The 22458-nt window shown below is 42.7% G+C and overlaps 1 protein-coding gene across 2 annotated transcripts in view; it reads left to right on the forward strand.

Annotated features, from left to right (window-relative positions):
* The window catches only part of LOC141129186 (multidrug resistance-associated protein 1-like), a 119878-nt gene that overhangs the window by 44415 nt on the left and 53005 nt on the right, over positions 1–22458 (forward strand). For both annotated transcript variants that reach the window (XM_073617051.1, XM_073617050.1), the window contains exons 9-14: positions 4787–4933; positions 11244–11328; positions 14323–14389; positions 16992–17118; positions 19866–20042; positions 21564–21731. In XM_073617051.1, the coding sequence (XP_073473152.1) occupies positions 4787–4933; positions 11244–11328; positions 14323–14389; positions 16992–17118; positions 19866–20042; positions 21564–21731 (771 nt within the window). The remainder of the gene's footprint in view (positions 1–4786; positions 4934–11243; positions 11329–14322; positions 14390–16991; positions 17119–19865; positions 20043–21563; positions 21732–22458) is intronic.

Genomic DNA, 22458 nt, shown 5'->3' on the forward strand with positions numbered 1-22458 from the left:
GTATTTGATCACCTCTGTGGTTTTTATTTTTTGCACTATAAACAAAAAAATTGCAACAATTTTGAAAAAAAAGCAATATTTTTTAATTTTTGCTATAATAAATATCCCCAAAAAATTATTAAAAAAACATTTTTTTTCCTCAGTTTGGGCCGATACGTATTCTTTTACATATTTTTGGTAAAAAAAAAATCGCAATAAGCGATTATTGATTGGTTTGCGCAAAAGTTATAGCGTTTACAAAATAGGGGATAGTTTTATGGCATTTTTATTAATATTTTTTTTTTTTTTTACTAGTAATGGCGGCGATCAGCGATTTTTTAATTTTTTTGACTGCGACATTATGGCAGACACATCGGACATTTTTGACACATTTTTAGGACCATTGTCATTTATACAGCAATTAGTGCTATAAAAATGCACCGATTCCTGTGTAAATGACACTGGCAGTGAAGGGGTTAACCACTAGGGGGCGGGGAGGGGTTAAATCAGTACTAGGGAGTGATTTCTAACTGTAGGGGGGATGGGCTAGCTGTGACACATCACTGATCTCTGATCCCGATGACAGGGAGCAGAGATCAGTGACACTGTCACTATGCAGAACGGGGAGATGCTTGTTTACATCAGCATCTCCCCGTTCGTCTTCTCCGTGAGGCAATCATGGGTATCCCTGCGGCGATCGAGTCCGCGGGAACCGGGACCCGACTCACAGAGCTCCCGGCCGGCGGCGCGCACGCAATGGCGCGGCGGGGAACTCAAATGGGACTTACAGGTACGCCCATTTGCCCAGCCGTGCCATTCTGCCGACGTACATCGGCGTGCGCCGGTTGGGAAGTTCTCTGAACTTTCGACCGTCAAGAACGCAGTGACGTACAACACTACGACGAAAATTTGTACAGACGATCGCATTTTCGGATAGGAACTTTTTCTGACTGAAAAATTGAGAACCTGCTTTCAATCTCTTGCTGGCGGTGACGTACAACACTACGACGAGCCAAGAAAATTAAGTTCAATGCTTCCGAGCATGTGTCGAATTGTTTCCGAGCATGCGTAGGAATTTTGTGTGTTGGAATTTGTACAGACGATCGCATTTTTGGATAGGAACTTTTTCGGACTGAAAAATTGAGAACCTGCTCTCAATCTTTTGCTGGCGGGAATTCCGCCAGCAAAAGTCTGATGGAGCATACACACGGTCGCATTTTCCGACCAAAAGCTCTCATCGGTCTTTTGCTGGCCGAATTTCCAGTTACATAGTTACATAGGTGAGGTTGAAAAAAGACACAAGTCCATCAAGTCCAACCTATGTGTGTGATTATATGTTAGTATTACATTGTATATCCCTGTATGTTGCGGTCATTCAGGTGATTATCTAATAGTTTCTTGAAGCTATCAATGCTCCCCGCTGAGACCACCGCCTGTGGAAGGGAATTCCACATCCTTGCCACTCTTACAGTAAAGAACCCTCTACGTAGTTTAAGGTTAAACCTCTTTTCTTCTAATTGTAATGAGTGGCCACAAGTCTTATTAAACTCTCTTCTGCAAAGAAGTTTTATAGTTACATAAAAAGTTTTATAGTTACATGAAAAGTTTTATAGTTACAGTTAGAAGATGACTATTGATGATGATTGATGGGTTATTGCGCCTAGATCAATAATAAAGGTATTGGCTGCTTAAGGCATCTATGCGGTTGATGATGCAGCTTTCCGGCGCGTTGTGTTTTAGAACATGCAATTTTGATGCGTTTTTGCATTGAGTTTTTTTTTTTTTTCTCTTTAACAAACTGTGAATAGCCAGTTGTTGTTAGTTGTTAAGGAGCAGGTGGCCGCCTCGTCCTTAACAACCGATGAGTCATCAGCTGTCAGCGGGGTTCCTGCTGACAGCTGAATGTAAACAAAATAATTGTCAGCAATAAAAAAATATGGAAAAAAACGGTGTGGAGTCCCTTTGGTTCTGGTATGCATTTTGAAGGAAACCCCACTGCAATTTTTTTTTTTTAAATGGCATGGGATCCCCTCAAAATCCATATTAGACCTATATCTGAGCATGCAGCCCGGCAGCAGTGGTATATTTAGGTTTTGTGCTGCCCTAGGCCTGACTAAACTCGTGCACCCCCTAATTTGCATCTAGAGGAGAATGTCCCATCTGGGTTTTTTTTTTTTTTTTTAATCAAATCATTTTTTATTACTTTTTACATACAAACAACAAAAACAGCATACAACCCAGGTACGTATTAAGAGGGGGAAAAAAATATATATATATTTTTTGTGTTGGGTCAGCTTTATGGAGATTGTACAGTCTGAATGTATGGTCATTAGAAAGGATGAATGGATAGAGGGATGGATGGATGGATGGATGGAAGTAGGGGTGAATGAATGGAAGAATGGACAGATTTATGGATGGAGGAATGAAGGGAAGGGTGGATGGGGGGGACAGATGTATGGAAGGATGTATGAAGTGTGAGTAGCTGTCACGCACTGACCTGATTTTCTCCGGTTTGGCTTCTTCCTCCAACTGCAGTAGTGGACTTTAATGAACACCCCTGGACATGCCTCTCGCACAGGGACTGGTTGTCCTTGCTAGGGTTGCTGCGTCTTTTGGAGGTACACACCCAGTCATTATTGGATTCCCTAGCCTGTCTCTTCTATCGGATGAGAGAGCTGGCTATAGCTGCAGCCATGGTCTGTGTGGGGAAGGCTGCAGGTGTGCTGAGTCCTCCCTATACTCTTCTCCAGGATGATGGAGGGGAGAGGGAATGGGATCATGACTTTCCTATCACTCCCAGTCCTGGAAGATCCCAACAGGTCACCACAGGCTGGAAGACATCCTGGAAGATCCAGGAGAGAGGTGTCAGTCACAGGGTATTATTCATGGTATGCAGAGGAGAGCCCATGTAGTATGGCAGCACATACCTGAGTCAGGCATCCTACATTCTTCTCCTATGGGGGGACACATCCCGGGTCACCCAGATAGGAACCCCCTGAGATCCATGTCGGCAGTGTCAATGTCAGATGAAAAGGATTGATGGAGGAAGTCTTAGGTAGGGAGCAGTGAGGATCATCCACTCTGTACACAGCACAGCCCTCCCCTCCTTTGCCATCCTTGGTTCTCAGCATGACATTAAAGTGTAAGTTCACTGGACACCCTCCCCATTCCCCCTGTTCCATTGTCCTGCAATTCCCCACTGTCAGGACGCCGCTTCACAAGTCCAGGGATTTAAAAACCCCACGGCATCACCTACATCTGTAACTCTCAGCAGAAGAGGCATTCTGATTGGTCAGCACCGCACCCCCATAGCGACGCCACTGCGATATTATCATACTGACAGCAGTGCAGCTGCTTTATGGGGGTGCCAGACCGATTTGCCTCCTGGATCCTGCCTGCCCCCCAGCCCAGTCTGCCCCATAGGAAGTGTAGAGCAAGTCGGCGGGGACTATTACCGTGTGGGAGCCAGGAGGAGGCTGTTTTTTTTTCGTGCACCTAGCCTTAGTGAGTTTAAAAGAGAGCTGTATTTTTTACTGTATATAGCTGATAAACTCAAAGCAGCAACATCACCTCTGCCCCAATGGGTCCAATGCCCCAAAGGACCCTCACTGCCACTGGTGTCTTCTTCTGGGCGCCGGTCTCTGGTTGTCTTGATTGGTTGGTGCAGGATGACATCACTTCAGCACACGTGCTGGAGCCCTTGATCCTGGCACAGTGGCATTCTGCAGAGGATTGCAAACAGGCAGGTAAGTTTATTTTATTGCAGAAGAGACATTGTTCTGGAGATCATGATGTTATCTACCTGCACCTACACCTCAGTCAATCAGAGGAAGCCTTGTATTCATTGATAAAAAAATTCAAGGCTTCCTGTAAATGGCTGAAAGGCACTCAGCCAACTCCATTTTGTCCCAGCTGCAGACAGAAAGCCCTCATACTGCTGCTGACATGACACACATACTATATGTAGCTGATGCTGCATACAGTTTATACAGTGCTGACAGCAGGCACATCAGTTAGGAAATAGGTGATTTGGATCAGCTCGGCTCAAACAACTACTTAAAGTGTTACTAAATCCACAACCGTAAAATCAGTCTGTATTTGCAGCACAGCATGCTTGTTATACTCACTGTGGAACTTAAAGGGTTAATCCTCTGCATTGTGTAAAAAGGCTGTTTTATTCTGTATGCACAGATCCTTCCCTCCTGCACTGTCTATCTGGGGAAAGCCAGCTAACACAGGCAGAGTAACCGACCTGCACATGCTCAGTTGTGTCTTTTATGCTGGAGAGAATAATTACTTGTTCTCAGAGATAGCCAGGTCACATGATATCGACATCACACATGTGGGCGTGTATACAGGCTGTAATGAAAATCTTCTCCTACCTGAACTCTCAGCACTGGAGAAACTGTGCAGTTTATCACTGACCGTGGTGTACAGATCAGCCAAAAAGGTATATAGTGTATTTTAAGGTAAAAAAAAGATTTATAAGCTGTGGGCACTGTGGCGGGGGGTGAACTATTTTCATATTACTGGGTTTAGTAACACTTTAATGTGAAAGTAAACCTGGAGTTCTCCTCCGCCCCATATGTCCCACCTACAGAACTAAGCACAAAACATTTTTTTTTTTTTTTTGAATGAGTTGAATATACAAAGACATCCCCCTGTTCTGCAATTCTACAAATATTACATTGTGTTTTAATGTATTTTACAGTCTGGCTTTATTTGGATACTTTTTTTCTACATTTTTCACAGGGTAATAATGTGCAATCTATATAACACACAACGTTTGCCTTCTTTTATTGTCAAGGTCTCCATTGCTACATTTGGAGTATATTTCCTGATCAATGAAGATAACATTCTGACGGCATCAAAGGTTTTTACAACAATATCTCTCTTTAACATCCTGCGACTTCCATTGTTTGATCTTCCTACAGTCATCAGATCAGTAGTGCAGGTCAGTATATTCCTTATACTTTGCATTAAACCTCTCTCACTTGCCTAGTCCATGGCAGCTTTGAATCTGCACCTATCAGTTCAAAATTAAAAGAAATGCATTGTGAGCCCTGATATCCTGTAACATCCTGTGACCACTTACTGCATCACAGGGCGTGTTTTTCTTCTGTAGACCACACCTCCCTCATTACTATATCACCCCTTTTTTATTTTTATTTAAAATGCTATTTAACCACCTCAATACTGGGCACTTTCACGCCCTTCCTGCCCAGGCCATTTTTCAGCTTTTAGCACTGTCGCACTTTGAATGACAATTGTGCGGTCATGCTACACTGTACCCATATTAATTTTTAATCATTTTCTTCACACAAACAGAGCTTTCTTTTGGTGGTATCTAATCACTGCTGGGTTTTTAATTTTTTACAAAAAAAAAGAAGAAAGACCGAAAATTTTGAAAAAAAAAAAAAGTTTTTCTTCGTTTTTTCAGTAACTTTTGTAAATAAGTAATTTTTCTCCTTCACCGATGTGCGCTGAGGAGGCGGGACTGATGAGCACTGCATACCTCCCAGCTGTTCCTGATTTCGAGGGACTGTCCCTGATTTGGAGCAATGTCCCTCTGTCCCTCATTCCTCCTCATTTGTCCCTCATTTTGATCTGATCTCTATAGTTGTATATAAAATGCACTTTTTATCTTTCAAAAAGTGTTTCCCAGTGCTAAACCTTTCATCCAATTTCTAAAACGCCAATATAACGGAATAGTAGTTGTAAAAAAAGCACTTGTGGATTTAATTAACCTTTTTTTTGGGTTAATTCTCCTTTAAGGGTGTGTGGCAAGGGACGTGTCCTATACCTACATACATTTGTTAGTAGGTGTCCCTCATTCCCATCTCAAAATGTTGGGAGGTATGGCACTGATTAGGTGGCACCTATGGGCATTGATATGCAGCACTGATAGGCAGCACTTATGGGAATTTATGGGCAGCACTGATGAGCACTAAAAGGCAGCACTGACTGGCAGCAGTAATGGGCACTGATTTGTGTCACTGATTGGCACTGATTTGTGTCACTGATGGGCACTCATAGGCACTGATTGGTGGCACTCATGGGCATTGATTGATGACACTCATGGGGCTTTATTGTAATCAGGACACTGATGATTTACTGTTCAAGCCTGAATCCCAGAGACATGAGGATATACTGATGTCCAGAAAAATGAACTACATCAAACCCATGTGACTTTTAATTTAAGTGCTCAAACATATAGCCATAGATCATATAGCCAAGAAGGCAAGAAAATATGTGTATTCATGTCCAATGATTGTAAAATTCAGCCTCTGCAGTTTCTGTAGGTATAAGGGTTTGTATAAGGATTTGTATAAGGATTTGTGCAGCAGACACAACATTGGCAGCATACATTTTTACATATGGGGTACACCTTAAAGTGATATGAAACCTCCAGTTTTTTAAAGAACTTTCAGAAGCTGATCTTAAACAGTATTAAACCCAAAATAAAAGTGTAATAGTGCCACTTGCCAATCATTAGATATGGTGGCTGCATTTGTTTTCTTTTTTAGGCCCTTTTCCCCTCTGGTTTTACCTGGTGATCTGTCCAGCAACACACCTGTATTAAAGAAGTGCCTCCACTCTGCATGAAGGAGCACAGGGACAACTTTTGGATAGCAGCCTTGTCAGTCGGGAGGGAGGGGTGTTAGATGTACAAGCAGATTTGGATACACTAACAAATTGAAGTCAAGCTCCAGCTCACATTGTAGTTATACAAGCAGTTACAGCAATGTTTTATTTTTTCTTTGGGGATAAAGGCTTTGCATGAATAAATAAAAGCCGATCATTATAAGCACCCCTGTCAGTGTTAAATGGTTTGTCTCAACACCCTAACTGCTACATCTGCAGGAGAGCTTGTCCTATTGAAAAACAACAGACTTACTGGCTAGATCACCAGGTGAAAACAAAGGAAAGAAAGCCCAAAAAATAAATCTAATGCACGCATCACATTTAAGAATTGGTATAATTGTTTGCTTTTGGGTTTAGTACCATTTTAATCACTGAGTATGCAGCTTCTTTATCTCTTAATACTTGCCTATTTTCCAGTTTAAGTTGGTGCCATGACTATGGCCCCAGGTTTAGCACTGAGATAGCAGGAGCCAGCAGCATTGAAAATTGTAAACTGCAAGTGATGGGGTAGGAATTTTAGCAAATAATTTACTGGGAAATGTTTATTTTATTGTGCTCAGTGCGTTAAACAAAAAAGCATTGGAGGTTTTACAGGCATCACTAAATGGAGGACCACGGTTCGGATATGGACCGAGTGACAATCCCATCTGGACCACCATTTTGGAGTCGGGTCTCTCTTTAAATCTGCCCTGGCCACTACATGGAACCCTCTCCTGCTTCTTTCACTATGATCCTCGCAGCAGAGCTGAAGACAGGAGAGGTGGTAGGTCTGGATGGAGGGCAGGAGCTGCAAGTGGGTGACTGGTTGCTAGGACACTGGGCAGTCCTAACAAACAATCACTAGCCTGTTAACAAGAAAAGTTGAACAGCTACCGCCCTCCGTCCAGACATGCTCTGATTAAGCAAGTGATGCACCGCTCCAGGTAGCATTTCCAAACTATCACCTCCCCCGCCAAGTAGGGTGCTGGCTCAGTATGTAAGATACATGTGAGGAAAAAAATGTCAGAGTGGCCGCACTCCAAATAAATACCTTTATTGAAAACATAGTCCATACAAACATTGGATAGAAATCAGTTGACGCGTTTCACATCACTATTACCGAAGCTTAACCGCTTCAGCCCCGGAAGATTTTACCCCCTTCCTGACCAGAGCAATTTTTGCGATTCTGCTCTGCATTGCTTTAACTGACAATTGCGCGGTCGTGCGACGTTGCACCCAAACAAAATTGACGTTCTTTTTTTCCCCACAAATAGAACTTTCTTTTGGTGGTATTTGATCACCTCTGCGGTTTTTATTTTTTGCACTATAAACAAAAAAAGAGCGACAATTTTGAAAAAAACGCAATATTTTTTACTTTTTGCTATAATAAATATCCCCCAAAAATATATAAAAAAACAATTTTTCCCTCAGTTTAGGCCGATATGTACTCTTCTACATATTTTTGGTAAAAAAAAAACCAAAAAACGCAATAAGAGTATATTGATAGGTTTGCGCAAAAGTTATAGCGTCTACAAAATAGGGGATAGTTTTATGGCATTTTTATTATTAATTTTTTTTTTTTTTACCAGTAATGGCGGCAATCTGCTATTTTTATCGGGACTGCGACATTATGGCGGACACATTGGACACTTTTGACACATTTTTGGGACCATTGGCATTTATGCAGCGATCAGTGCTATAAAAATGCACTGATTACTGTAAAAATGTCACTGGCAGGGAAGGGGTTAACACTAGGGGGCAATCAAGGGGTTAATTGTGTTCCCTAGTGTGTGTTCTAATTGAAGGGGGGAAACTGTGTGTTTACACACTCAGATCCCGGTTCACGCTGTGTCAGCAGCGATCGCGGGAGCCCGGCGGTGATCGTGACCACCGGGCACTTGCATCGGCTCTGAGGGCGAGCAGCGGGCGCGAGCGCCCCTAGTGGCCACAGGGCGAAGCGACGTAACATAACGTCGTTTTGCCCAGCCATGCCATTTTGCAGCAGGAAAACTGCGGCAGCTGGTCGGCAAGTGGTTAATCATAGCCAATCAATAGTGATGTGAAACGCGTCAGTAAAAGGGAAGGTTGGGGGGGCCCTGCTATAAAGAGTGGCTCAGGTCACTGCTATAAAGGGGGGCTCTGGACACTCCCATAAAGTGGGGAGGAGGACACTGCTTTAAAGGGGAACTCAGGACACTGCTATAACGTGGGGAGGAGGTCACTGCTTTAAAGGGGAACTCAGGACACTGCTATAAAGGGGGCTCAAAGAATTGTTAGAAAGAGGGGGCTCAAGACACTGCTGTAAAGGGGGGCTAAAGGGGGTAGGTTACATTGACGAGAAAGAGGAACTGTGACATAAAGAGGGGGGCTGTGACGTGTAGGGGGACTGTGACGTAAAGGGAGGAGGGACTTTAAAGTGGACTGGGAAACTATGACATAAATGGGGAGTAACTGTGATGTGAAGGGGAGGACTGAGGACACTGATGTAAAGGGATTGTGATGTGCAGGGGGAACTGAAGACACTAATGTAAGAAGGGGACTGTGATATAAAAGAGGGGGCTGCAATTTAAAGGATCTGAGTCATCAGACAAATATATGATTCAGACCTCTGCTCCAAGAAAATTTTACTGACCGGACCTCTGTATTTTAATTCAATACCCCTGCTCTAGGGCATATTCAGTGACATTTGTAATGGAAATTTGTAAGTTCTGTATATAATTGTATTCTATTTTGTATGTATTGCACACTGCCCTCACTGTGCACACGGCACTAATAATGTTTTCATTACGTTTACATTCTTTCGAGTCCTGATTAGAATTAATCTGCCTATGTTACGCCCCTTTTTACCATGAATATTAATGTGATACCTACGTAATCATGTGTATAAAAACCTTTAATTGCGTCATAATAAAGCAGAACAGTTATGTGGAAAGATGCGGAGTGTATCTTTGGTGTCTGTTCCCTACTGCAGTAGTTATTAATTTGGAACCACTAATCAATATGAGGATAGGATTTGCCTATCTATAAAATGGCCAGGCCACATTCTATCATGACCTTGAGCTTCGTGATCTGGACTCTGCGTTGTCACTCACATTGCAAATTGAGTGTAAGGTAGATCCACAGGAGTACAATGCTTCTCCGCCTTCCCAGGAACCGCTATGCAAAGTAGTTGTGGCTCCAGAGCCCAGTGCTGCCCTTTTTCGTAGCTGAAGGCTCCATGCACACTGGACTTTAAAATAACGTTATAAAAACGCCAGTAGCTTTGCAGTTAGTCTTTCAACATTTTTTAACGTTTTTGCAATAGCGTTTATTAACGTTTTTTTTCAATGGATCAAAAACGTTAAAAAAACGCTGGTGAGCCACGTTTTTGACTGTTTATCGACAATTATCAGCGTTTATGAGCGTTTAGTGTTTTTTGTGGTCAGAAAAACTACTCCTGAACGCGACTTGGCATGGCATTCAGAAAACAGCCCATAAGCTCCACTGCTGATAAAAGTTCAAAAAAGTCTATGTGTGCATGGACACATAGGATAACAGAGGGGAGTTTACGGGCTGTTAAAAAAAAAAACGTCCAAACTCCAAAAAACGGCCGTTTATGAGCTCCAGTGTGCATGAATCCTTATGCCCCGTACACACGGTCGGATTTTCTGACAGAAAATGTGTGATAGGACCATGTTGTTGGAAATTCTGACCATGTGTGGGCTCCATCACACATTTTCCATCGGAATTTCCGACACACAAAGTTTGAGAGCAGGCTATAAAATTTTCCGACAACAAAATCCGTTGTCGGAAATTCCGATCGTGTGTACACAAATCCGACGCACAAAGTGCCACGCATGCTCAGAATAAATTAAGAGATGAAAGCTATTGGCTACTGCCCCGTTTATAGTCCCGACGTACGTGTTTTACGTCACCGCGTTCAGAACGATCGGATTTTCCGACAGCTTTGTGTGACCATGTGTATGCAAGACAAGTTTGAGCCAACATCCGTCGGAAAAAATCCATGGATTTTGTTGTCGGAATGTCCGATCAATGTCCGACCGTGTGTACGGGGCATAAGAGTTTCTTCAGAAACTGAGACCTGGAAATATTTTTGGTAAAAATGACTGAAAGCAACAAAATTTTCAACGATATAATACTGGCTATATTCACAGCAATTTCTAGACCAGTTTGACCACTTTCATCCAAACTATGATTGCAAGGAAATAGCAAACCGTTTAAAGCAATCCACCTCCAACAGCGTCAATCATTTCACAATTTTAGTTTAAACTCTTGGGGATCTTATTAGTTCAATAGGTTGCTTTGTGCACTCAAAGGAAATTGCTGGAAGATTGCCTGTGTATGTGTATACTGTATCTAGTGTTAGAAACGTGGAATACATTTTCTTAAAGTGGACCACAAAGAGCACTACAAACTTTTTGTGTACATCTGGTTATGGCTGATTTACAGAAATTGGAGGAAAGGGCAACCAATGAGATTTAGGTTAACATGTTTGTGAATCTCTCTGGAAAATAGAAGTAAACAGCTGATTGGTTCCTATTAGCTGTTATTGTCATGAATTGGCCTCTTGTATGGTGTAATCTGTATGTACCACATTTCTAACAGTCTCATGAATAAATATCACTGCTTATATTTTCTAGACTAAAGTTTCTCTGGTACGATTGGAAAATTTTCTTTGTGGCGAAGAACTCGTCCCAGAAAACATTGAAACCGATTATAAAGGAAGTAGGTACATTTTAAAAAGGAAGTATTTTGAAGAAGAGGCTTTAGTCTTTTTTACATTGCTTATATTTAAATGTGAAGCAGGACAGCTGAAAGGATGAGTACACTTTAAGGCTGGCCATACATGAGTCATTTTTTTTTTCTCATTCAAACAATGGGTTAAACGAAAGGAAATTACTTGATTCCCCCATCCACATCAAGTGTGTGAATATTTCTCACTAAGCTTTTGTATTCTGACAGCGGGGGAGATTTCTTCGCTGTCAGAATACACTGATCAGTGCTGCTGGTTGTAGCCATCAACACTGATCGAGAGTAAATTTTCCAACAGGCTGATTGTACACAAGGAAAAATGTGTAGTGTGCAGCTCTAACAAATTTTAATGTGCAAAATACAGTGCAGTACAATGTCCTAATACACCACATAAACACACATATATATATATATATATATATATATATATATATATATATATATATATATATATATATATATATATATATATATATATATATATATATATACACACACACACCATCATATAAAGTCCATGGTAAAAGGTTAAACCGGAAAAGTTAATATAGCAGTGAAAATTTGTTTCCAAAAACACACCGTTGTAAATTCCTCTTTCCATTATCTGTGCTCTTCAGATGCTTTCATAAGTGGACACCCAGTGCTCCATACACCAAAGCATATATACTATAGGTGCTTACCAGAAATAGTCTGACTCTCAATCTCTTGAGGACTTAAGCTTGCATAGTGTAAAATTCTTCTGGTAATTTTATTTAAACGCAGTTAAAAACACTTACAAGACTCCAAGGAGAATAATGCCATCATAAACTGCAATCCCCATAATTCCTGGCAGCCATGCATGCTGGTGACGTCACGATTTCCAGCTCTGCCCTAAGTACGTTTCGTCACATATCACATCACCACCACATGTACAGCCAGCCCATACATGGATTGGAATTCGGCCAGTACTTGCATTTCCATCTATGTATGTCTGTCTTAAGATGTAGTGGGTGAGATTTACTAAACGTGGAACGTGCAAAATTTGGTGCAGCTCTACACAGAATCCAGTCTGCTTCCAGGTTTTATTGTCGAAGCTTAACTGAACAAGCTGAAGTTAGAAGCTGATTGGCTACCATGTACAGCTGCACCAGATTCTGAGTAAATCTCCCCCAGTACGTTTACTCGTTTTTCCTTATTCCCTTGACCTGGCCCAACCATCTCTCCCCCTTTACAGATGCACACTTACATTTATCCAAGGGCGGCTGGCCTTTTAACGTCTCGTTTTTGCCACCCTCCTCTGACCTAATCTACCCCACCCTTTCCATTCACAGATGCCTACTTATACTGATCAGACAGCTGAAACCTCTGGTGTTTGTTTACATGCACGAGTCTCACTGTCCTGATCATGCCTAAACATTACAGGTGCAGCCAAGACAGTAAGACTTGCAGCACTGGATGTAAACAGACACCGGAGGCTGCAGGTGTCTGATCAGGATAAGTAGGCATCTGTGGATGGAGAGGGAGGGTTAGATTGGGTCAGAGGAGGGTGGCAAAAAAGATAAATTCACTTTGTTTAAAATTGCACTTATCCTTTAACCCCTTCCCACCTCCTCCTGGCAGCCCATTTAGGTGGGTCTTAAAGCGGGAGTCCGGCGACCAATTTTTTTTTTTCTTTTTTTTTTTTTTAGTCATTGAGACACTTTGCTAATCCCAAAATAATACTCACAGTTTGGGTGTAATATTTCTGCCTCTGTCTGTTTTCGTACTGAAGAATAACTTAAAAAATGTGATGCTGGCTGTTTCCATCTTGCTTGTGGGCATGTGAAGCCCACAAGCATTGATTTCCTGGATGCGGTGAATGCTGTTCATTCACAGCTTGTTAACATGCATGATCATTGTTTCCGCACTGAATCTTGGGAAGCCTGACACTAAGCTCCCAGGAGACAGTGCGGCGCCGGGGAAAGGCAATAAACACGCCTACTCCCATGGGAGGAGAGACAGGAAGTGCCACAATAAAGTACAATATAAAGGTAGTTACAGCAATAAAAAAATTTTCGTGCGGCATTTGAACATCTATGCAATTAACTGAAGGGGGTAAGATTAAGTTAAAAATTTGAGTGGAACCCCGCTTTAAAGCTTGAGAGGTGGGACGGACTTCCAAATCACGTGATCACTGAGATTGGCCTTCCTAGTGGTCACAGGGTCAAGACACGTTGTCACCGATAGCTCGGCCACTGTGCTGGAAGTGTGCAGTGTGTGCGCTGAGTCATGCAACACACTAAGCACAATGCACTGCCTGTGATAACTTATCTCAATGGTTATGAAGCATGGAGACCATTAACCATAGTGGCTAATCTACTCTACTGCCTCTTGTGGCCGATTTACAAACATCTGAACTTGAAAAGATCTCATAAATATGGAGAAGGAAACATGTAAAACAGAAACCCATAAATGTATTAATATATTTCCTCTTTAATGTAGTTATGTATCTATTAAAAATGTTCATGTGTTTTAAATGCAACTAAAGGAATGAGAGGGAGGGCCAGTACTAAGAGCCATTCAGCTGCTGTGCACATATGCTGACCGGGAACATGAGGAAGGAGAAGAGTGAGCATAGAGTTGACCTCCTTAGTGCACTGCTGCTTGTTTATTAACCAATCAGCAGTCTGGGAGTGTGTTCATGACCAAGCTGGAGCTCGATGACTTGGTCGGGTTGATTGTCAAGGGGTCCATGTTCCAAATAAATTGTAAACTCTTGCCAGGTAACACAGTTTGCACATATGTTTTGTCAAACAGTTTCACTTGGAGCCAGGCTTTAATGTAGGAGTGCCCAACCTTTTGACCGTCCTGGGCCACATTGGAAGAAGAGGAATGGTCTTGGGCCACACATAAAATATACTAGTAATAAGGATGTGATATGATTAGGTGATTTTGGCATGTGCCCTAATAATAAATAAAGTATGCTGTTTCCATCTTTGATAATTACAGATCATGCGGTTGGATTTAGTGCTGCTTCCTTCCAGTGGGAAACAAATGGTCCCCCCATCTTGAAAGAGTAAGAAAATTGTCATGCATTGTGACAGAAGGAATATTCTTCTTTACCTAAAAAGTGGATATAATATACAGTGTAATTGTCACTCAAGCCCTTTTATCAATAAATGTAATTTAAAATTACCTTTGCATTTTAGTCAACTGCCAGACATGGTTTTCTAAAAGTGACACCACTTTTGACATTTATGGCAGCTATCCACATATATGCAGTGTATGCTTTGCTGCGTATATGCCTTGCTGTCTTCTACTGGGGCACGCTCCATCTGGGATCTTTGTGGGTAGAAGTCCCCCCAGTACAACGGTGACTAGCAGAGAACTTGGCTTATCAGTTAAGCCTAAACATACAGAGGCCATACATGAATCGTTTTCCTTCGTTCGGCCAGCAGGTTGAACGAAAGAAAATGAGTTGATTCCCTCATCCACACATTTGAGTTGGATGGGGGAATCCCTCCTGCAGATGTTTTGTTTGGAAACATTCCTCCCATCAGATAACTCATCAGCATTGCTGGATGCAGCCGGTGGCACTGATTGAGCAAAAAATTTTCAACCAGTTGGTTGTACAGAAGTAGACTTTTGTACAACCAGCCTGCTCTGTTCCTGCTGGATACACAATATCCAATTTTCCGTAGATTTTTTCCTTCAGATTTACCAATACCATATAATATGAGGTCAAACCTTAGGAGTTTCGATTTGTATGCAGTCAGGCAGGCCCTTGAACTACATGGTTTTGGTAAATCGAAAGGAAATCTGACAACAAAAATTGGATAGCGTGTATGGGGTCTTAGATGGATTGAAATTTCAATCTGTTGAACCGGCCAAATTTCGATTCATCTACGGCTGGCTAAGTGCTTGTAATACCCAGTGAGGGGGCTATCCTCAGGTGTTACACAGAGATGAAACAAACCCTCCTACATAAGCTGTACATGTCTTTCTGCAGTCTTCTCTTCTCTACATCCAATCCAAGTGCTAAATTTCTAAACTTGCCTGAAACTTCAAAATAAAAGGGGGCGGAGAGCTAAAGTCACACTCTGCAGAGCTCAGTGAGGAGAGCTTTGGGAGCTGATTGGTGGGAAGAGACTCGCCCCTCCTCACAGCTCACAGGGACAGAGCTGAGGCTGTCAATCTGCTGGAGGTCCCTCCTCTGTCACCATTTTTCTCTTGGTGTCAAGAAAACTTGTCAGAAGTGATTAGTGCTTTTAGGTGCTTTTAATTGTGACAAGTACACATATTACAGGGTAATGTGTTGTTCATATTTCATGTCTGATGTTTACAACCACTTTAAAGGGGTTGTTAAGCCACTTTATGCACTTTATACCATTCTCTCTGTTTAATAATTCTTTGTGCCCCTGTGTCTGTGTGTTATAAAAATAAGCCGTTCTTCACCTTATATCAGAGCGCCTCTTGGCGCTCACGTGACCCACCGCCTCTCTGCTCTCCCTGTCTGACAGCTGCAGCGGTCGGGGCCGAAAAACCCCCACTGATGTCATTCAGGAGGAGAGAGGCGGCTGGTCACGTGAGCGCCGAGCGGTGCTCTAAGATGAGGTAAAGAACAGCTTATTTTTATAAAACACAGACACAGGGGCACAAAAGGATTATTAAACAGACAGTATAAAACATTTAAAGTAACTTTTGCAGCAAGAGGGGAGGGGGTGGGCACTGACACAGGAGCAGACAGGCAGGGAGGGGAGGGAGAGAAGGACAGAGGAGACACAGGAGAGCTGCAGATAGGCACGTAAACTGATGACGGTGTCAGGGCTCAGCAGCCATAATACACCGTGGTCAGTTTACAGGGGAGGGCAGAAACTGGCAGGACCAGCCAGGTTTCTTAGGTGATACAGGGGGCCAAATTTCCCAGCACAAGTACTGTGCTGTATAACATGCTTTAAAGGAACAGGATCAATTTTTTTAGGTTAACAAATGCTTTAAGTGATTCAGCCATGCTTATTGTCCTATGCTAAACTACACATTTCCACTGTTTTCTTATTCACCCCATAGGCATTAACTGACTTGTAGTCCACGATAATAACAAGGAGGTCTTAATGGTCTCTTTGAGTAAACAAGACTTGAAAATATAAACTGGTAATTTTCCCTTAAAAAAAAAAAAAAAAAAAAAACAGATTTAACTATTTCTTTCTGATGGTAAATTTAACAGACCAAAAGGGTGCAAATATGAGAAGTTCATTGTTAGACCGCTTTCACACTAAGGCAGTTTTCAGGCGATTTAGCTCTAGAAATAGCGCCTGTAAAGCGACTGAAAACCCATTCTCTGCGGTGGGTGTTTTCACACCTGGGTGGTGCGCTTGCGTTACGTTAGAAGCTTTTTTGGGGCGGTTGAACCACCGGTATGTGCCTAATCCAGGGTGCAATGGCATATACAGTACTTACTAAGTCAAAATGCTGAGCTGTGCTCAGGGTCCTATGTTCAAAAGCACAGATTTTTAACCATTTCCTCTAAATTGTGCCAAGTCTAGAATACAACTGCATACACCATACCTACTAACTCATAATAGTGAACTGTGCCAAGTCCAGGTTATAACAGCATATACAGTACTTACTGAGTCCTAATGGTGATGCTAATACATTGCACCATTTATTTGTTTATCTAGTCTCCACATAAAAATTCCAGAAGGCTCGTTGGTTGCTGTTGTTGGCCAAGTTGGATCTGGAAAGTCATCCCTGCTCTCTGCAATTCTAGGGGAGATGAACAAATTGGAGGGGACTATTCAGAGAAAAGTAAGACCATGAATACATAACTTCTGTGATTTGCAATGTTAGGTGGTGAGGCGGGGCGGTGGATTTATGCACTCCATCCCATTCAATTAGAGAACACTTTGCACTGCAAAGCATTTTATGAATGGTGCCCATGCCAAGCGGCTTACCTTCTTAGTTCACAATGCATCAAGCTGCTCAGCATATGACATGGAAGCAAGATAGTGGTGTCTACTTCAGTGATTTCCAGCTTTCCGGGGCATCGTCCATGTTATGGTATATAAATACGGTAGTTACATTGGTCCAAGCTGGAAAAATGTAAAAATATACCATGCTTGAAATTTTTCTGTTACGTCTACATCAGGGGTGTCCAACCTTTTGATCTTCCTGGGCCACAGTGGAAGAAGAGGAATTGTCTTGGGCCGCACTTAAAATACACAAAAAGAAAAGATTGCTGAGCAGAAAAAGTTGATCCAGTGGCGGATGGTGAAAATTTAGGATGGGGGGGCACCAGACCCTGCCCCTCCTTATTGACCCTTCCCACTTCTTATAAGCCCCACCCCTTATAGCATCCACCCACTCTGTCCCCTGTATTCCACTTGCTTCCACCCATAGTGTCAGAAGTATACAGCTCAGCATCACAGGACAGAGTATACAGCCCCAGAATCACAGGACAGAGTATACAGCTCAGCATTACAGGACAGAGTATATAGCTCAGCCTCACAGATCAGGGTATATAGGTCTGCATTACAGATACGGTATATAGGTCAGCATTACAGATACAGTATAAAGACCAGCATTACCTTTAGTATATATAGATCAGCATCACAGATCAGGGTATATAGATCATCATCATCACAGTTCAGGGTATATAGGTCTGCATTAAAGATACGGTATATAGGTCAGTATTACCGATAGTATATAGATCAGCATTACCGATACGGTATATAGATCATCATCACAGATCAGGGTATATAGATCATCATCACAGATTAGGGTATATAGATCATCATCACAGATCAGGGTATATAGATCATCATCACAGATCAGGGTATATAGATCATCATCACAGATCAGGGTATATAGATCATGATCACAGGACAGAGTATATAGATCAGTCCCACAGATCAGGGTATATAGAGCAGCATCCTAGATAGGACTGACAGCACTGCACAGTGCTAAGTCCTTCTGAGCCCTATGCAGATCTCCAAACCGCTGGGCTAAGCTATAGTCACAAAAGTCACTAGAGCAGGTAAAAATAATAAGACTACAAGCAGGAGACAGGCAGCAAACATTAGACAGCATGGAGACTTTGGCCACAAAACATTTAATGTCCATTTCCATTTCTTTGCTGACCGACAGCAGCACCATACCCCCACACCGACAGCACTGTTGGGTCCTCTGCTGTGTCTCAGTGTGGGCAGCAGTGGCGGAGGAGGAGCCTGATCCTCCAGCTTCCTCCCCAGTGTGTCTTCTGCTGCCCGGCGCTTTGGCCGATCGTCTCACTGACCTGCCTCCTGATTGGCGGGGAGGCACTGTGGTGTAAAAATAGTGAAAATTAATTCACTATGGTCACACAATAGGGTGGGATCAGGGCACACTCTGCACCCTGAGCCCACCCTTTTTTGAAGCCTATTAGAGCCTCAGGCTCTAATCAGGTGCTTCAAAAAAAAACCCCCCCCCCCCCTCCCACTCTGCCATAGGAGTCCATGTGTCCGGCGTCCTGAAAGGGGCCGGGCGCATGGATAGGGAGGCGGCGGCAGGGATTAGTGGGGGCAGCGTCCGTGCGCCCACAATGCACGGGCCGCCCCTAGGCAGATCACAAGTTAACGATCACTGATATAGATAATGTACCTATCTGAGTAATAAAATTCAATTTTTTTGTAATATTTTTTATTATAAAAGTAAAAGAGGGCAACATAAAGATAGTGTGAGATTTGACACTGTTTTTGATAAACAATAAGGATACCTGATGAGCAGTTCCTCCTTCGACTGTCAGCTGGTAGGTGTGGCTGCCGGCCCGGTTCACTATAATGACGGTTTGCAGGAAGTCGCACCTTTTCACAGCTCTCAGCACATCCAGCGATTACCCACGGCTGTGCAGAGAGACAAAGTGCATCTGTGATCACTGCAGGTAATTGCTGGCTGTGCGGAGAGCCAACGAACTGTCATTATAGTGAATGGGACCAACAGCCACACCTACTCTCTGGGAGCCACAGGAGAAACCGCTGCTACAATTCTCACCAGCCCTATTCACCAGTGTGAATGTAGCCCATGTATGTGCTGTGTGTGTGTGGGGGGGGGGGGGTGGGGGTAGGTAAAGGGGGATTGTGGATGGCACAGCCCACCCAACCACCCCCTAGATCCAGCCATGCAGCATTTACTTACCTGAGGCCCCTGAGTTCCCTGCTGCCGGTGCTATTGCAAACATGGCAGCCCCGGCATCCCTCCAGACATGCATTTGCCTGGCTTATCATTGCAGGCTGCCATGACTGCTATGCTTGCATGGCATCCCTGGTTTCCCTACAGATGTGCATGGGCTGGGCTTGTCTGTGATGGCCACCGTGGCTGCTGTGGTTGCACGGCATCCCCAAGTGTCCCTCCAGACGGGCCCGGGCTACATGCTAAACTCTCTGGGGCTGCATGCAGGCCATGGGTTGGACACCCCTGGTCTACATATTATTCTGTATTCTCCTATGGGGAAAGTCAGACACTTGATGTACTCTTAGTGGTGATGTTCCAGTAAAATTTTTCTTTTTCTCCACAAACAGGGCTCTGTGGCCTATGTATCGCAGCAAGCATGGATACAGAATGCATTGTTTCAGGAGAACATTCTCTTTGGACAAGCCTTCAATAAACCGTATTATGAGAGAGTCCTAGAAGCCTGTGCCCTCCTTCCTGATCTGGAGCTCTTACCACATGGAGACCAAACTGAAATTGGAGAGAGGGTGAGATTATACTCATTGCAATACGAGTGTATTACCTTAAAGCTGAATTCCAGGAATTCAGCTACTTTGCAAAAACTGCAGGCATACCATGAGTTAAGTCCAAGGAGGCACCTGCTGCCTCGTAGACTTATGTTTGTTATGTACATCTGATCGGTTTAGTGCTCCCGGAGGATAACTTCCAAAGCGCTGACACCGATCACTGTATTCTCAGTTCCTTCAAGAGCAGAGTCGCTGGAACTGCTATGCCAAACATTCCCCTCCTTCTGCCCATTCACAGAAGACTTTGTATTATGTAAACTCATTCACAAAATACAAAGGCTTCTGTGAATGGGCAGCAGAGGGGCGGGTCATGCAGAGCTTCAGTCGTCTCACAGCTCTGAGTGTATCCTCCAGGAGTGCAATAAACCTGTCACATATAAGTATTAGAGATAAGTCCTGGAGGTGACATGCGCCTAATTGGATATAACTCATAATGTGACTGCACTTTTTGCAAAGTTGCTGAATTCCTGGAATTTGGCTTTAAATACTATCCATATATTGTCCAAAAAATATTGTGCTCAGAGATCTATATAGCAGCTAGCACATCAGTAGACATATATTGACTTATCTGGAACATAGTAGCAAGTACAGCGCTTGCACTTACTACTATATTCCAAATACTATCCATATAAGATGGCAATTAAACATTCAGTTATAATATGATTGCTGAGAAAGCATTATTCAAAGTTCTTTTCCTAAATGTACATCTACCTCTAACCCTAGAGGAAAGCAGCAGCTTGCAAAAAGAATTGCCAAACGCTTGTTCTGCCAAGGTCGATCAGCAGGGGGCTTCTGCAAATGTCTGCGAAAGAAGGGCGGGGGGTGGCAAGGCATCTGCTGCTGTCAAGGGGGAACATATGCTGTTCCTGTCTTATAATTTATGAACACTGTGAGCTTTATCACAGTGTGCATTCGAAGCTGCAGCAACCAGCAATAGCAGCCTTACTGTCCCTTTCATTCATTGGAGTTTAGTTTCCTCAGTCATGGAGGCTCGTCATCACATGTGTACAGTACCTAGGGCAGTCTACATTCAAATACCCCCTGCTTAGAAATGCCCGTTCCTCCAGACTGACATCCAACTGCCAAAGCAGTTTGATATTTGCATAACTCCAACTGATTGCATCAGGATTGAGGGCTCTAGAAAGGAATAGTGGGGCAGAGTGCTCTGATAATATCGGAAATCCATGTATAGTACCCTGGCAGGCCCCTTTCTTTAGCCATGATCTGCCGGCATTGCATAGGGAAGCACAGAGACCCAGTGATGACATCATAGGATCTAAAATAAGGTATGTTATGAAAACGGTAGTGTTTTATTTAAACATATATTTAGCATGGTGATGAGAGGGGAAAGTATGAAAGTATGGCAAAAGTTAGACTGAATTTCAGTTTTAAGAGAATGCATACAGATTATGAACTTGTAGAACTTGTGAACTTGTAGAATGTGATAACGTATCTGTACTTTTGTCTTTTGTATGTATTCAGGGTGTGAACTTAAGTGGCGGTCAGAAACAGCGAGTCAGTCTGGCGAGAGCTGTGTATAGCAATGCAGACATCTATCTGTTAGATGACCCCTTGTCTGCTGTGGATGTTCACGTTGGGAAACATTTGTTTGATAAAATTATTGGACAGAATGGGCTGCTGAAAAATAAGGTAGGTTAGAATGATATTTGGTTTGCAACATTAAAGCGGTAATGCTTTTTTTTTTTTTTTAAATGGCCCCCTTGCAGGTTTGTGCCATAATGTGCTAGTATGTACCACATGCTAGCACATTATGTCAGACTTACCCTTTAAACAGAGCCCTCCAGCACTGAGCTGTCATTGCTCCCAGCGCTTCTATCTTCACCCAACTTTCTTCCAGGTTTGCCCTCTCTGGGAGTTTAAATGGTGGGCCACATGTGTAGGGTTAGATTTAGACCTTACTGGGGCCTAGGGCCCCCCCATACACAGAGTTGATTAACATTCTCAATGACAGCACGCATTTTTAACCACTTCAGCCCTAGAAGAATTTGCCCTCTTCCTGACCAGGCCATTTTTTGCAAAACGGCACTGCGTCGCTTTAACTGACAATTGCGCAGTTGTGCGATGTTGTACCCAAACAAAATTAATGTCCTTTTTTCCCCACAAATAGAGCTTTTTTTGGTGGTATTTGATCGCCTCTGCGGTTTTTATTTTTTGCGCTATAAACAAAAAAAGAGCGACAATTTTGAAAAAACACATTATTTTGTACTTTTTGCTATAATAAATATCACCAAATAAAAAAAAAAAAAAAACTTTTTTTTAAATTTCTTCATCAGTTTAAGGCCAATATGTATTCTTCTATATGTTTTTGGTAAAAAAAAATAGCAATAAGCGTATATTGATTGGTTTGCGCAAAAGT

Source organism: Aquarana catesbeiana, linkage group LG02, assembly GCF_042186555.1.
Source record: "Aquarana catesbeiana isolate 2022-GZ linkage group LG02, ASM4218655v1, whole genome shotgun sequence".
NCBI lineage: Eukaryota > Metazoa > Chordata > Amphibia > Anura > Ranidae > Aquarana > Aquarana catesbeiana.